The sequence below is a fragment of the Dermacentor albipictus genome, chromosome 1, assembly GCF_038994185.2.
Source record: "Dermacentor albipictus isolate Rhodes 1998 colony chromosome 1, USDA_Dalb.pri_finalv2, whole genome shotgun sequence".
Taxonomy (NCBI): Eukaryota; Metazoa; Arthropoda; class Arachnida; order Ixodida; family Ixodidae; genus Dermacentor; species Dermacentor albipictus.
The window spans coordinates 159,805,157-159,821,207 of record NC_091821.1 but is presented as its reverse complement, the minus strand read 5'-3'; the positions used below and the strand labels follow the sequence as shown (position 1 = coordinate 159,821,207).

General features: G+C 47.9%; 1 protein-coding gene across 6 annotated transcripts in view; it reads right to left on the bottom strand.

Annotated features, from left to right (window-relative positions):
* Positions 1 to 16,051, bottom strand: part of Ge-1 (Enhancer of mRNA-decapping protein 4 homolog Ge-1) — a 214,164-nt gene that overhangs the window by 51,924 nt on the left and 146,189 nt on the right. For 5 of the 6 annotated variants that reach the window (XM_065443156.1, XM_065443139.1, XM_065443166.1 and 2 more), the window contains one exon: positions 962 to 1,279. The exons of the other annotated variant lie outside the window; for it this stretch is intronic. In XM_065443156.1, the coding sequence (XP_065299228.1) occupies positions 962 to 1,279 (318 nt within the window). The remainder of the gene's footprint in view (positions 1 to 961; positions 1,280 to 16,051) is intronic. 6 annotated transcript variants of the gene reach the window in all.

The following is a 16,051-nucleotide window of genomic DNA, read 5'->3' as shown; positions in this document are numbered from 1 at the left end:
CTTAATCTACTTTTTCAGACACCTGTTTATTCGGACATTTCCGCAGTCCCCGTGAGGTCCAAATAAACAGTCGGCGACTGTATTTCATTTCAAACTCACTCATAATACTTGAATTCGTGCAACGAGTTTCAGCACACTGCAATCATATACGAAACTGCGTTTACGGCTTTTGGAAACCCTTCATTTAAAGTCAGCTTTATCACCATAGCCATAAAAAGATGGCTACGAAACAAGTTATTGCGTAAAGTGGAGCCATGAAGGAAACGAAAAGGCAGCACGACATCAGGAATGATGCTTTTGCAAGGATACTTCCCTTGACGCTGTGCTCTCCCTGCTTTCACTTGGGGAATCAGGTGAAATGCACAAATCACGCTTTGAATTATGAAAACAGCCCACCAGTTTGAGCTATGGCTGAGTGACGCTGGATACCACAGTTGATGCCACTTTCTCAGTCCCATACCACACACATTTCATTCACCAAACTTCATGCCATGAGTTCTCGGCTGGAATACCTAGAGACATTGTTTCCACTCCGACAGCAACACTGTTATTCTAGTTCCACAGAACACAGAGCCATAAGGTTGGTCTTATTATATTTCCTGAAACATGTAGAAGCCACTGATGCCCTGTTTAGCAAGATCAGATCAACTTATCCACAAACTTTTCAGCAAAATTAGATAAAGGAAGCTTTCAGAAAGTAAGAACCAAAAGAGATATATAATTTTAGGCTTTACCTCTGAAATAGGCACATAAAATTACATACAGCAGTTACAAGTTTTCAGCACCATAATTTCAGAACAAAGGTTTTTCAGAATTTCTGGTCTAGGACCAGACTCCCCCTTTAGCAAGTTCATATATGCTAGTTGGTATTCCATAACTAATAAATTTGAAGCTCACAGAAGAAAACAGTCGTCTCGTCACGTTTTCTCCTTTGAACATAGGCGATGAGACAAGCATATACCATTAGCAAGCCTCTCTGCAGGTGCCATGATGTCAGCAACCTCCTGACTTGATGAGCTGGCTGTGCTTCTCTGAGACAACTTGCGCTGAGGTGGCTCAGACAGTTCACATACTTCTTCAGAATGCCCATTAGCTGTAGCTGTCATGGCTGCAACACCCTCAGCTTCTTCAAGAACTCCTTTCCGCGACAGGTCTAGTGCATTAGGTGTTGTTCCTGGAGAGGGTAGTGAAGCTGCCACTGGAATAGTGCACAGCTCACTTGGAACAGGCGTTGATGCCTCAGTACTCTCGCCTGGAGATGTGGTGGATGGCAGTGGGTCTAATAAAATAAAATGCACAACGTCAAAACCACTAATGTTGAGTACGCAAAACAATTTGGCATCAACCAGTTATCATAAACACCTTTTCATCAAAAGACTTGTGCAGTAATTTTACGCACAACACATACACGCACACGTACACACACACACTACAACTCAGCCAGCCCACAATATTGTCCTACGTACATTGTGTTACTTTTGGTTGGTGACTGTTTTTTACTGTATTGTCGCTTATAGAGTTATTATTTAGTGCAAGATGCACCCCTACAGTATCTGAAGTTTCTTGGATTTAATGGCCGATCTTATACCAAAAGAGTCTTGCCTAATTAGATTGTGAGTGAGACTTGAATACTGTTCTACATTACCGAACGTAGCTGAGCATGAACAATTACTATGGAATGTACCATGATACATGAGAAATGGACTTGACCTGCTCACTCAAATTTGACAACAACTGTACTCGCCAGTACTGTTGTGCTTTGAGTGTTGATCGTCTTCCTGGGCATATGATCACTCAATACAAATTAGTCAATGCAAATATTTATAACTTTTTGATTCTGGGAAGCGTTTTATTGTTTGCCGTCAAAACAGCGGTACATTTTTTAAATTCACACATTTGGCAATGTTTTAATTCTTTCCAGTCACTACAATGTAGATTAGTACAGATAGCAACAGCTGGCATTTAAACGATAGTGAGGTATTTTTATCATTCTTGCATAATGTGAACCCGTAGCACGCAGAAATGAAACAATCTGAAACATAGGTAAAAGTGATGTGAACTTGACTTGGTGTGATCATTGCAGTAAAATTATGTCAGAAATTGAAACAAAGACATTATGCTTTTAAATGTATGAATTTTTTACAGTGAAGATGTCTATGGCAAGGAGCCCAGGATTTCTTCATGGCATAACGCCGACAGAAAACTATCGTCATCTATGGCTCATACCACCACATGATATGGCTCATACCCTCGTAAGGCACTCAGCAAAGTGAAACAAACGGTGCATACATTCTTTAAAATCACATATACAACATACAGAATAGCATACGTTTCAATAAAGGACATCCTCAAAACAAGCATCCAAACTACATACCGTAAAAACCCATGTATAATACGAGGTTTCTTTCCTATGATTAACGTCCACAATTTTCGCCTCGTACTATAAGCGGATCCGAATGAAAATTTCATGCAGGAATTTGGGCTAGAAGTTTTCGTTTTGTTATTGCTGCAGGGCTATGGCTTGACTTCCTTATTGCTGCGTGGCTACGGCTTCGTTTCATTATTGCTGCTTGACTTAAGCATTGTTTCTTTATTGTTGGGTGCACACCTTGGCACATGTGCAAACCACGCCTCGCGAAGTGCATCTTTCTAATTCCGCATTGAAGGGCCAAGATGTCCAGACCACAAAAACAGTACTCGGCTGCTTTCAAGAGAAAGGTTATTTTAGCCACACAGGACATCCGCAACAGTGCAGCGGCGAGGCAGCTTGGCGTCAACGAGGCAAGCATTCGCGAATGGCGTAGACAGAAGGAAGCCCTCTTCGCGTGCAGCAAAACACGAACAAACTTTTGCGGCCCAAAGAGTGGGATATTCTCAGAAATCGAACTCGCCCTGATGGAGCTGATACGCCAACAGCGAGCCGCACATCTAGCTGTGAGTGTGGAGCTTATGCAGGCAAAAGCTAAGGAGCTTGAAAGAGAAAAAGGATTACTGAGCTTCGCCTTCAAAGCGAGCAAGCACAAGATTTTTCGCTACATGTGCCGAACTTCGATTTCGCAAAAGCTATCCGAATTGTTCGAAGAGCTGCTTGTGGCTTTCTAGCGCCACATTATTTCGCTGCGCAAGTCCAACACCTTCCAGCTAGGGCAAATCGGCCATGATGACCAAACACCGGTTTATCTGGACATGCCATCGCCCCTCACCGTGCACGAAAAGGGCTCTAAACAAGTTTATGTCCAGTCCACTGGTAACGAGAAAACGCAAGTTACCATCATGTTGTTGTGCATGGCAGACGGATGCAAGCTCCCGCCCTATGTCGTCTTCAAGTCCAAGACAGTGCCTAAAGATGAGGAGCTGCCAAGAAACGTGGTTGTGAGATGCCATGAGAAAGGCTGGATGAACAAGAATCTTGTGCTTGACTGGATAAAGTCCGCCTGGTGTAGGCGGCCCGGCGCACTGTTGTCGTTCCCGTCCATCCTCGTGCTGGACGCATTTCGTTGCCATTTGGCCGGCTCAGTGAAGAGGCTGTTGCGTGAATCCGGCACAGAACTCGTTGCTTTCTCAGGCTGCAGCCTCTAGATGTTTGAGTGAACAAGCCGTTCAAGGTCGCGGTCAAGCGTTGTTACACAGATTGGATGCGCTCAGGTGAGCCTGCAGTGACGCCGACCATGCGGCTGAAGCGGGCTTCGCCAGCTGCGCTATGCAAGTGGATTGTGGACGCATGGGCCACCATACCAGAGGACCTTGTGGGTCCTGTATTCAAGAAGTATGGCATCTCGAACGTACTTGGTGGCACAGAGGATGAGTACCTCTAGGAAGATATGCCCGACACGGAACTATCCGAAGAGAGCGCAGCTGAGGAAGACAGTGATTGAAGTGCGGAGTGCAATTTAAATAAATTTCCTCAAGTTTACCTAACTCGTATTATACACAGATAAAACTGTTTTTTTACCATTTTGCCTCGTACGATATGTGGGTTTACATTATAGGCGGGCTTTTACAGGAATTGATGATAAGGCGCTGCTGCGTTTACATGCAATGTGAAACACGTAGCGCACCCCACATGTTTCCCGGTAAAGATTACCGCTGCACAAGCTGTCGCGGCAATGGCAGATTAACTGTAGCATACAGAGCAGGGAGTGACATAACTACACTTTCGTACATAAAAGAAGAAACCGCATAGCAAATGATTTGGGTTGTGACAGCACTATGGGAAGGCCATGTATAGAAGACTCCTGAAGAGCAGTGCACTACGATGCGCGGCAAATTTTTTGAAGGGACTGAAACAAATGTCAGCATTAACTGTATGTCTAATTATGGAAGGTATTCAAAAAAAAAAAATGCTTACTACGTCAATATGCCTTTATTTAACGAATTTTGGCAAATCCTGTTTCTATTTTGTACAAAAGCAGTGTGGAAGCAGCAATTCTCGTTATCTTGTGACTCATTAATGCTCGCAGCCATGAAGACCCTGCGACTTCCTTTGCAGAGTGGTCGCAATGCAGGTATTCATCTGACACAGCCTTTTTAACGCGGACACATCCCAATTATTTTTTCACCCGTGAACTGGTCTCCAACAGATCATCGATCACATCGCTGCCGCTCAGTTATGAGGCCGTGGTTGCACGGCCACCTGCGCCGACAGCTTTATTTTCATCGCCCATGCACCCGGCTTCGCTTCCAGTTGCCCGACCGTCACCAGTTTTTTCATCCCACCGAGAGGTGGAGCGCTCAAGACAACAGGCCTATCTCCTTCGCCTGTGGCATTGCTGGCCATGTGCGGCTGTCGCCACCGTGGTCCAACTATGCACACCACCTTTGACACGCCCAGCTATGCACCACAATACACTGCCACAACTCCATTTTCACCGCGTTGTCTTGACAGTGATTGCCGGTCGGAAACTGCGTCCCTGCGTTGTCGAGCTCCCACTGAAGAGGGAAACTGACTGGTGCAGTTCCTGAGGCAAGAACTTCAAGTACATCAACGTTCTCAAGACCTAATATTCGCCGCAAAATGTTATTACCGTTTTTGTAGAGGGAGTACCCGCAGTGGCACTAGTCGATACTGGAGCAGCCGCTTCCGTCATTCACGAGAACCTTTGTCGCAAGCTACGAAAAGTGACTACAGCTCCCTCTGGCCTGGTGCTCGCCACTGCCAGCGTGCAGCAAATTCACCCTTAAGCTGTATGCACGGCCCGTGTCGTCATCAACGACGTTCTGTACATAATCGAGTGTTTCGTGCTATCATCGTTCTCTCATGACCTCATCCTTGGTTGGGGTTTCCTGTCACGTCATCATGCTGTCACTGACTGTTCGCATGCAGAAGTGTCGCTTTTACCACTACGCGAATCACTGCTGACCAGCTCTCATCACTTTGCCCACACAACCATACCCCCCCCGAGTCGTCGATGGCTGTTCTCCTGTTGTCTGGTGCCGCATCTCGCGCCACTGTAGTGCTCACGCCGTCCAATGTCTTTGCTCAGCGCAAGGGCATTGTTCTTCCGTTTTCCGTGTTCACCATAACATCTGGGTCAACCATGATGCTGGTCACCAACTACTACCAGTAGCCGATAAGCCTACTGCGTGGAGAGACCGTAGGATACTTCCAGGCAGTCGACTACGTTGATGATCTGTATGTTCTTACCGACTCCATCCGTTACGTTGATGCCATGGCTTCGGTCTCAGAGTCATCACCTTCAGTGGGTTTTGACAACGCCATCGATCCTGCTCTTCCTTTATCTCATCGCCGCCAACTTCTCGCTTTCCTTCACAAGTTTCACTCTTCTTTCAACTGTCATCAGATGTCATTGGGCCATGCCACCGATGTTTCTCAAACCATCGACACAGATTCCCACACCCCCTTGCTATAGAGCCCGTATCGTGTCTCTGCCGAAGAGTGCCGAATCATCCAGAGCAAGCGGACGACATGCTAAAACGTAGAGTCATCCGTCCCTCTCAAAGTCCTTGGTCTTCACCTGTCGTATTGGTAAGAAAAAACGATGGCTCCATTTGCTTTTGTGTCGACTACAGACGCCTAAACAAGATAACGAGAAAAGACGCTTATCCACTGCCTAAGATCGATGACGCTCTAGACTGTTTACAAGGCGCAGAATATTTCAGTTCCTTGGATCTATGCTCCAGGTACTGGCAAGTTCCAATGGCCGAACCTGACCGTCCGAAAACCGCATTCGTTACACCCGATGCCCTCTACGAGTTTAACGTAATGTCCATCGGGTTGTGCAACGTGCCTGCTACTTTTGAGCGTATGATCGACACCATCCTTCACGGCCACAAATGGAAGACTTGTTTATGTTACGTCGATGACATCGTTGTCTTCTCAACCGATTTTCCGACACACCTCGCTCGCCTGCATGACATTCTGCCCTGTCTCGCATCTGCCGGCCTACAGCTTAACCTCAAGAAGTGCCGTTTTGCTGCAAGCAAGCTAACCATCTTGGGTCACGTTATCTCAAAAGACAGCGCCCTCCCGGACCCAGACAGGCTCCGTGCCATTTCAGACCTTTCCCCCTTTTTCCAGAAGGCCGTGAGCCTTCATGCCCTTTGGACACCACACTGCCGTACCAACCTGATGCTACAGAGTATATTCCAGTTTCTGAAGTCGCCAAATATGCTGAAGATTACCATCAGCTGGCACGTGCCCTGACTAGCGAGACTCAAGAACGTCAAAAGACAAGACATGACCGTACTCATCAACCACCGCACAACTTTGCTCCTGTTTCGCTTGTGTGGCTTTGGATACCAGCCCACATTCCTGCCCTTTCTTCCAAACTCCTGGTACGTTATCACGGTCCATACCGTATCATCGAAGCCACTTCACCGGTCAACTACATCGTCGAGCCGCTCACAAGCCTCGTTTACATGAATGTGACAGTAGCGCATCGCATGTCCAAGCGCATTTGGGAAAGGCGATGCGACGCCGTTTACACGTAGCGCATTAACTCTCACGAGAACGTAGTGCCACATGGTGTCGTATAAGGGAAGCGCAGCCGACTTTCGGCGTAACTGGTTTCCAGTTGTGGGCCGAGTGCACGTTGGTGGCTGAGTGCCGAGAAATAGACAGTTTTAGTTTAGTGTACGCCACTTATAGCGTACGCTTTACGCTATAGTGTAGCGCACGCTAAGCAGTGCACGTTTTTTGCAGTTTTAGTTAGCCTGTGAGATCGTCGGATCTCGGAGGCCATATGCCGTCGTTGCGGCTATCTCCCGACTGTAGCTATAGGTGGCGCTGACATCTCGAATGCTTAGTTCATTAGGCTTCGACTCGTTCGAAACGAGAAGCGATCTCGAAAATGCCACAAACTTATCCATAAATACTCTGTCGTCGAAGCGGCCCAAGACTAAGCGAAAACCGTTTACACAATCATTTGCTGCGAACGAAATGCATTTTACAAAAGCAACAGCAAATTCAATTCGAAGCGGGCAGCCAGGACCTCCGCCATGTTGGTGGCTAATTCCTTCTCATAATTCCTAATGTGACCATCCTGCGTTTACATGCTCCGCGAGAGTCGACTCGCGCCCGTAAATCTACCCTCGCCTGGCGCATCAATGCGATACGCCTCCCTAGCGCATTACTGCTCTTTACGTGAATGTGATGCGCTAGAAATACGATGCGATGTGACACTGAACAACAACAAAAAAGGCACCTTTCGATTCTTCTCGTCTGCACTCGTGGGCACGCAACAAATCACGAGCGGCAACAATAGTAGCCACGTTTACACTGATACGTTAAAGGTGCACCCTATTCATACGCCGACACTTCTAACACAGCTCAGATTTTCACCCACCCTTAGCGGAAACGTGCGATATTAAGATAGTAGTGAAGACAGATGCCGCAGTTTCCGCAGCACGCCGGCCATGTGTTTCTATGTCACTGGCAGCTAAGCGTGCCCATCTGTTTCTGTCCCCTCAAAGTGGACATGGCTACGTTATTGCCGCAAACTTGCCGATATGAATGATATTATTCATTACTGCTACGGAAGAAACTGTTTCAATGCACGTAATGTACTCACGAGAAGAAAAAAAAAATCGTGTTCAGCGCGTTTGGCTCGCTCCGTCGGCCGCCATTTTTGTTTTGGTGTCCCGCAGCAAACGCGGGCCGAAAATTTTTTTTTTCTTTTCGTGGGAAATTTAACTCGCATAATGACTGCACCCCTGATTTTGCGTCAATTATTCTGAGTAAAAGTGCGATCATTATGCAAGTAAATACAGTATGTCCCATGAGGCAGGAAATCCAGCGTCAAGCGATGGTACCAAAAATCATCATCATCAGTGACATCATCAGCGTCTTGTATTACGCCAGTAATATTACAAAAGATAGTAAATGGAGCCCAATCTGGATGAAAATTCTCGACTGCAATTGGCTCCCTTGCACAGTGTCCGCAAAGACACCAATCGCGACCAAGAAATTAGATCCTGATTTGGCTTGATCCCAATCAAAAGTGCAGTTGGCGACGCTGGAAGGGAACCCGGTGGTGGAAGATTCTGCTTGAGAAGGCAGGCCGGAAGAGGGCAGCTTTGGAGGAGCAGCGACGTCGAAACTGACAGTGACGATGTGAGGAGATGACATGAAGGCAAGTGAGAGGAGTGACTGGCATCCAAATGGCTTGCAGTCCAGCGAGCAAATGAAATCGTGTTTGTTGCACGCAAAAACGATTAGCTGCTCATGGTAGCTACACAATACGATTGTGAAAACTGAACCATTTTGCAGTAGGGACTTCGCATGATCAATGTGCAATTTTTTCCCGAGGTGTGCAGCTGTGAAGTTTGCAAAACGAGAGTTTTTCAGCGCATCGTTGTTGACGACACTGTGTTAATTCTACGGTTCGAGTGTTTGTGCTAGCGCACCATTGCATCTGCACGATCTACAAATGTCTAGGAACAAAATTCATTGACCATACCACGCATTTAGATCATTTGTCTAAAGTGAGATGCTGCGAATCGAGCATGACCAGCTCGAGAAAATTACCAGAGAAACAACAGGTTGCATTGGCCCGCCATGTTCACAGCCAGACTTGCCGCTGGCGACACAGATTTTTCATGTTTTCGGCAAGTTGTTGGCCAGTTTTCATCGTCAAAAGTGCAACAAAGCTAGGGGCGGTGTTTTATTTTGATGCAGGCTGATTATGGCGAGCAGCGAGCAAATTGCTAGACCAGCTTCCCCAAAGTCGTCTTCCCGATTTGTTAATGTAGCTCCTCGTACCGCACATGGCACTTATAATCAGAGTGACCCTTTTGTGCATTTCAGAAAATTTCAGTGCCAAAAGTGTTCTTTAGAGAGGGAAAACTTTGCTCATCGAGCACACCCCATGGAATTCTACAGCGCACATCTGCCAGCAGTCTTTTGGCCACTGTTCGGCATCCGAGAGACCGCACTTATCTGGCATTGCAAAGTGTCAGGAAAACTTTATTTTCGTGTGGATTCTATCAGGTGGACACCAGCGATGCGATTGCAACCGAGATGAACGGTTTGGGTGCGCTGCACCATGGAGCTTCCGTTCGCTCCGCAGTAAACAGCTGGGAGCACTCAGTACTCTCTTGGTACCTGTTACTAGCCAGTCATCAGTCCTGGGTTTAATACTTTTATAGCCTGTTCTGTGCCTGCATGAGACTAATTCGACAGTGGTATTTATTTGACACTGTATGCGCAAAAGTATTGCCGCCGCTCAGTCCACTCGGCAGCGGCGATGCCTCCGCTCGCCGCTTTGCTTTAAGCTGGTCAGGCTCTTCGTGCGCTACGAATAATGCAGCTTAAAATGGATGCGTCTGGGTTGGGACTGGAAGAAATTTTAAATAAAGTGACTTCGTTATAAGGAGGGATTACTGTATTTTCGTTTTGATATGCTGCCGTCATGGTCGTCAGTCATGTCACCGGTGCCTCCTTGAAACTGGAACCAGCAAAGCCTAGTCGATCTAGTAGTTGCCAACAGCACCCAAACCACAGAACAAGCCAAGCCACTAAGTTGTAAAGTCTGCATTTGCGCGATTTGTAATGAGAGTTCTATTTAGCTCTTATCATCCACCACTCATCAGCGGAGAATCCCACTGATAACACGGACAGAGCGTCGCTCTGACACTGACAAAGGGTGAGAAGTGTGAAAAGGAATACCATAAAAGGCATTACTAGAAAATTGCAGCCACGTACTGCCTAGGCCAAAGGCAAGCATATGCGTGCATAGCAACACATTAGCAAGCCAGAGCAATATTCTTGGACAATCACTTTCAAAGATATTTTCGTGCGTGTGACTAGCACCGATGCGTCGACAGCCAGCAGTGCTTCTGCACTGTGATAAGATAGCGCATTTACCATTGTGACAAGAATGCCTGTGCTCAAAGATGCGGACCCATCTTGCGCTAGTCATGCGAAAGACAGCATTCTTAGCATTGTGCCAAGAATGCCCTCGTTTGTAGACACCAAGACGGCAATGCGTCACAACAAATTGAAGTTGTCCCAGAAAGTGACGATTCAGGAAAACTGCATGCCTCTTCTGGCCACTGGTTGAATAAAGTCTCCCGCATGCTGGAGAATCCGGTATTTTGGACTCCCGCTTATTCAGACTGTTTGGCAGTAACACGGTTCGAGTTACACAGTCTGAGTATATAGCTCTCTGTGTATGTGAGTAGCAACTTTTAACACAGAAACAATGAAAAAGATTTCAAATCATATGCAGAGCAAGCACACTTGATCATATGCAGAGCATGCGCACACGGACACTCTTCTCAGTGATGCTGTGGCCTCCGATTTCAGTGTAAACCAATAATGAAAGGCCAGAAGAATGTAAAATATCATGTATCATTAAATAAGGGAGATGCAGCCACGAAAGCAAGGCCTGCCATGTGAGCGCCCGTATGCAAGCTCAGTGTTGCATACCCGTTATAGTGCACATTAGAAAAAAACTAAGGCAAAAATTCCAGTAATCAACTATTATCTAGAACCTATCAGTTCACTTGCGTCTTAGAGGAAGAGTTGCATACGCAGCAGTATTGCCAGTTTGCAATGAGGTTTTGCGATGCTTAAAACAACATTCTCTTGTGCCCCCTTACATTTTTTCCTCTGCATGGTGCTCGTATCTCCTGTAAACCAACTTCCCCATGTAGCTGAGCGTCGGCGACGGCCGGTGCAGTTGCAGAACAACACGGGAGATGGCGAGGGTCTTGCACTGCTAACGCCACCTAACGCCGGGGTTACTCGAGCACAACATGGAGCAGCCTTTCTCTTTGGCTCGGGGATGTTAGCAGGGTGCACGGACCTATCGTGTGCCTGTCGGCATACTTCTTGGGACCGCTTCGCGAGTCTTCGGAGTGGGGCATTGGGATGGACAAAAACTAGACCTTTCAAACGCAACACCATTTGCATGACTGTACACACAGAACAATTAGGCCTTGGTATCCAGCATGGGGCCAAACATATTCGCTCGCTATCCATCAAGGTGAGTCATAATTCGTCGATTTGTCAGAGGCCATCGACACGTTTTATTGGTAGTAATTTGGCTAGCAGGCATCAGCGCATTAAAGGTGTAATAAATTCACTTTTGGTTGTTTGCACTGCTTTGTTGTTGTTCCTTTGTCCCAAGGGCATATTGGAGACCCCACACATCTGGTGCTCAATGTGGGGCTCTTGGGGCTACTTGGAATATCATACTGGTGTTTAAAAAGCAGCACTGCAAAGTTGAACCACAGGGACGAGTACAGCACATACGAACCCCATGCATTTCTTATACGCTGTTCTCGTCTCTGTGGTTCAAATTTGCAGCACTGCTTTTTAAACACAAGTAGATCTAAATTATGGGGCTTTAAGTGCCAAAATCCCTTTCTGGTCATGAGGCACACCGTAGAGGAGGAATCCGGAAATTTCGACCACTCGGGGTTTTTTAACATGCACCTAAATCTAAGTATACGGGTGTTTTCACATTTAGCCCCCATCGAACTGCGTGGCCGGGACACACAAGTAGTTTTGACAGTTTTCCTCGGTTAAAAACAACCTTAGCTTGCATAGAAACGTAGGCCTAGCATGGATTTCGATCGCTAGCGTTAGTAGTGTGCTTTTTTGAAAGTGAGGAGATGGTTGCTGGTCCATGTTCGAACTTGTTGACATACAGTTGAACCCTGCTATATCGAACTCGAAGGGGGGGGACGCCCATCAGTTCGATATGGGGCATAATTCGATATAAGCCTGCTAAATAATTGGACATCATAAATGCACCTACCATTTACAAAGGCACTTTATTGATGAAACTAGCTTAGTTTCGAATGAAATAGTCCTGTCTTTTCTTCCACTTGAGCAACTTCACTGCCCCTGTGACAGTACACACTTCTCCACATTCGTCAGAGCAGCTGAAGCCGAAACTTTCCACATTCGCGTAGAAACGCCAGACTAGTTTGTGTGCACAAATCGCCTCAGAGGATGTGGGCAAAGGATTGTCATCACTTTCTTCATAGTGCCCGCTTTCACTTGTGTTTGGTACGATGTCGGCAATGTAGTCTTCATTTTCAGGCTCTCCTGTGGTCACGACACCACCACAGCTCTTGGAAATTGTGACCGCCCGCTGCTGGCAACACTGCTGGAGAAAGCCCTCAAGGTGCAAACACAACAAACAAAAAAAGCAGTGAGGCAACTCGGACTTGCACAGTCTTGCACGACGAGGGCACAAGAGCCTCTGATTGGCTGTCTGAGGAAGCGCTGCGGGAGGGCCAAGATAATTTTTTTCAGGGAGGTGTCGTCGACTCGCCTGACGCGCGCATGGTCACGGTTGGGAAAGCGGGTGGATGGAGCCGCATTGCTAGGCTAAACCACTTTTGGGATGGGTCGGCGGGTTTCCTGACCGCTGCAAGGGAAAGCCAACTTCTGGGGGCACTTTTCGACCACTTGATATTTGATATATTGGGAGTCGCTGCAATTTTTGTTCGATGTAAGCATAATTTTTGCTACATATACTCATAGTAACTATACAGTGTTCAGAAATTGTTCGATATACAGGATAATTTGACGTAAATGGGTTCGATATAGTTGGGTTCGACTGTACTAAGCCTTTTCCAAAGCTGGAAGATATTTGTCATACAAGGGCCACATGGTCTGCATCTTGGGAGAGTGAGGCCCAGCTCCTGCGGAGCATTGGCAAGCCTACAGTGAGTATGGAAGCCTTGTGGGTGGTCTAAGTTTCTCATGTAAATGGTCTTTTCTACCTCATTGACTCTGAGAGTCGCGGCTTTAGGAGCTGGGAGGCCACAGGCCACGGGTACTGCTACAGGCTTCAATGCGGTCTGGCATCGGGCACTCCCTCTGACACTGTCTGGGACAATGGATGCCGTCCACTCAGATGCTGCGAGCACCGAGCAGGGTAGGACAACCTCCCAGAGCTGACGTATCTGTGGCATAATCGTTGCTGTGTTATCGTGTTTAGTTCTTGTCATGCCACGGCCCGTGATGCGATGCCCTGTGCATGCGTGACATGCACACATATGTATATATACAGTCGAACACGGATATATCGAACCCACATATATCGAATTATTGTCTGTATCGAATTCGTAAATTATCCCCTTGAAAATTCTGTGTAAAAGTATAGAAATTCGTACGTTTATATCGAACAATATTTTTACCCGCCATTGGATATATAGAACGCCGCGCGATCTCGGCACTCGCTGCACCCGCGTGCTCCGCGCCTCCCCCGAAAGGCTCGGAAAATGTGAGAGCGAGAGGGAGGGAGGCTCAGGCGGTACTCCCGCTGCGCACGCTCTCCGACTTGCGGCAACACCCTGCTTGCGGAACTGCTTTTATTTTTCTCTCTCCCAATGTCTCTCATCCTTCCCCCGCGTAACCATAGTGATCGGCTCGAAAAAGGTAGCCAGGAACAAAGGCGGCGGTGGCCTCCACCTTTTGCCTTTTTTTTTTCTTGTTGCTTTTTCACGAGTTTTGCTCAGCCAACCACAGCTCGTGCCTTTCGTACGTTGCTGTCGCCCTCGGAGGTGGCCATCGCGAGCGCTTTGTTGGCGGTGGCTGCGCACGTGAATTCTTGTGTTTTGTGCGCGTTCTTGTGTTTCATGTTCATTATTGTTTTGCCTGCGTCTCACGACACGTGTGACTGGATCGTGGTGAGCTGACGCGGAAATAATGGCCGCAGCAAGCACAAGCAGCGTCAAGAAGCGCAAGAACCTGGACTTTGCGACAAAGCTGAAAGCCATTCAGCGTGTTGAGGCGGGCGAGAAAAGTGCGACGGTGGCAGACGACTTCGGGATTCCTCGGAGCACTCTAAGCACCTTGTTAAAAAAACAAGGCGGACATAAAGTTGAAAGCGGTGGAGTTACGAACGTCGGGAGCTTGTCGTGTGCGCGCTCCTGCCCACGAGAAAGTTGAAAAGGCCCTCTATGCGTGGTTTTTAGAGGTGTGGGCTAAGAACATTCCGGTGGATGGCCCAATGCTAATGGCTAAAGCCAAATGGTTTGCCCCTGCACTCGGTGATGACAACTTTGCCAACAACACAGGGTGGCTGCAGAGGTTTAAGAACCACCATAAGATAGTTGGCAAAACCATTTCTGGCGAAAGCGGAGCCGTCGTCAGCCAGGATATCCAGCAGTGGATTTCGAAGGAATGGCCGGAAATTTGCGCGAAGTTTTCATCCGCGGAAATCTTCAACGCCGACGAGACCGGGTTGTTTTGGCAGATGCTGCCCAGCAAGACGCTCGACGTCCGGGGCAGCACGTGTCACGGGGGCAAGATGAGCAAAGTCCGCGTGAGCGTTCTGCTCGCTGCTAACATGGATGGCTCTCAAAAGCTCCAGCCCTTTGTGATTGGCAAAGCAAGGGCACCGCGCTGCTTCAAAAACTGTAAGCAGCTCCCCGTTCGCTACGCCTTCAATAAGAAGGCGTGGATGACGCGTCAGCTGTTCACAGAATGGCTGCAAGCGTGGGACGCCGAACTGGGCAAATCGGGGCGTCACGCTTGCCTCCTCGTCGATAACTGCTCGGCCCATCACACCACCTGCAAGCTCGAAAACATCGCGCTCAAGTTTCTGCCGGCGAACACGACAGCAAAGTTGCAGCCGCTCGACCGGGGCATCATTAAGTCGTTCAAAGTCGGCTACAGGAGGCGACTCATTGATAGGCTTTTGGTGAACATCCGCATGGGCACCGAGCTTAAGGTTGACCTGCTGGGGGCCATTCAAATGATGACGGGCGCCTGGAGAGACGTGAAGCAGGATACTGTGGCCAACTGCTTCCGGAAGGCAGGCCTCGTGACAGCCGAACTTCCTGAAACCTGCGAAGAAGGCGACGGCGACAACGAGTGCATGGACGACGCGTTTCGCGAGTTGTCCCTTTTCCCGGCTGCCGTTCCAGCCGAAGTGTCTGCTGACGATTATGTGAATGTTGACAGCAATGTTCAGGCTGTTGCGAGCCTCGCCGACGAGGATATTGTAGCTGCAGCCGGAGGGACCCAGGCTGACAGCTCCAAGGCGACGAAGATCGTCCGGACGAGGCCGCGGCTACATGCTCGTACTCCGCCGCTGAAATGGCGGCAGCGTTCAGCTTGATTCGCCGTTGTTGCGGCGACATGGAGGGAACCGGGCTTTCGCACCTGAACAGCCTCGATAAGATCGAGGTTGGCGTCTTTAATTTCATTTGCAAGGCAAAGAAGCAGACCAACATAAGCGATTTTTTTTCACGCAAATAAAGCATTACGTTCTGCCGTGTAAGCGGAAATAGTTGTCATTCTTGAATGCGCCGATCGGTAGGTCATCGTCCACCACAGGTAAAGTCTCTGGGCCTGTATTTTTTATATCAAATTTTTGATATATCGAACTAATTCGCAATCCCCTTCGAGTTCGATATATCCGTGTTCGACTGTATTATAAAATGAAAGAAAATACTACTTGTCCAGTTCTATTTCATTACGTAGAACCCGATATGTTCACGGGCGAGTGCGCATGGATCAAGCAAGCCGTGGAAGCTCATAGCGTGTGTCTGCCCGTAGCAAAAGTGCTTATTGAAGGACCTTTCGGAGCACTTGAGACGGAGGCGGCAGTGTCATCTATGCTGC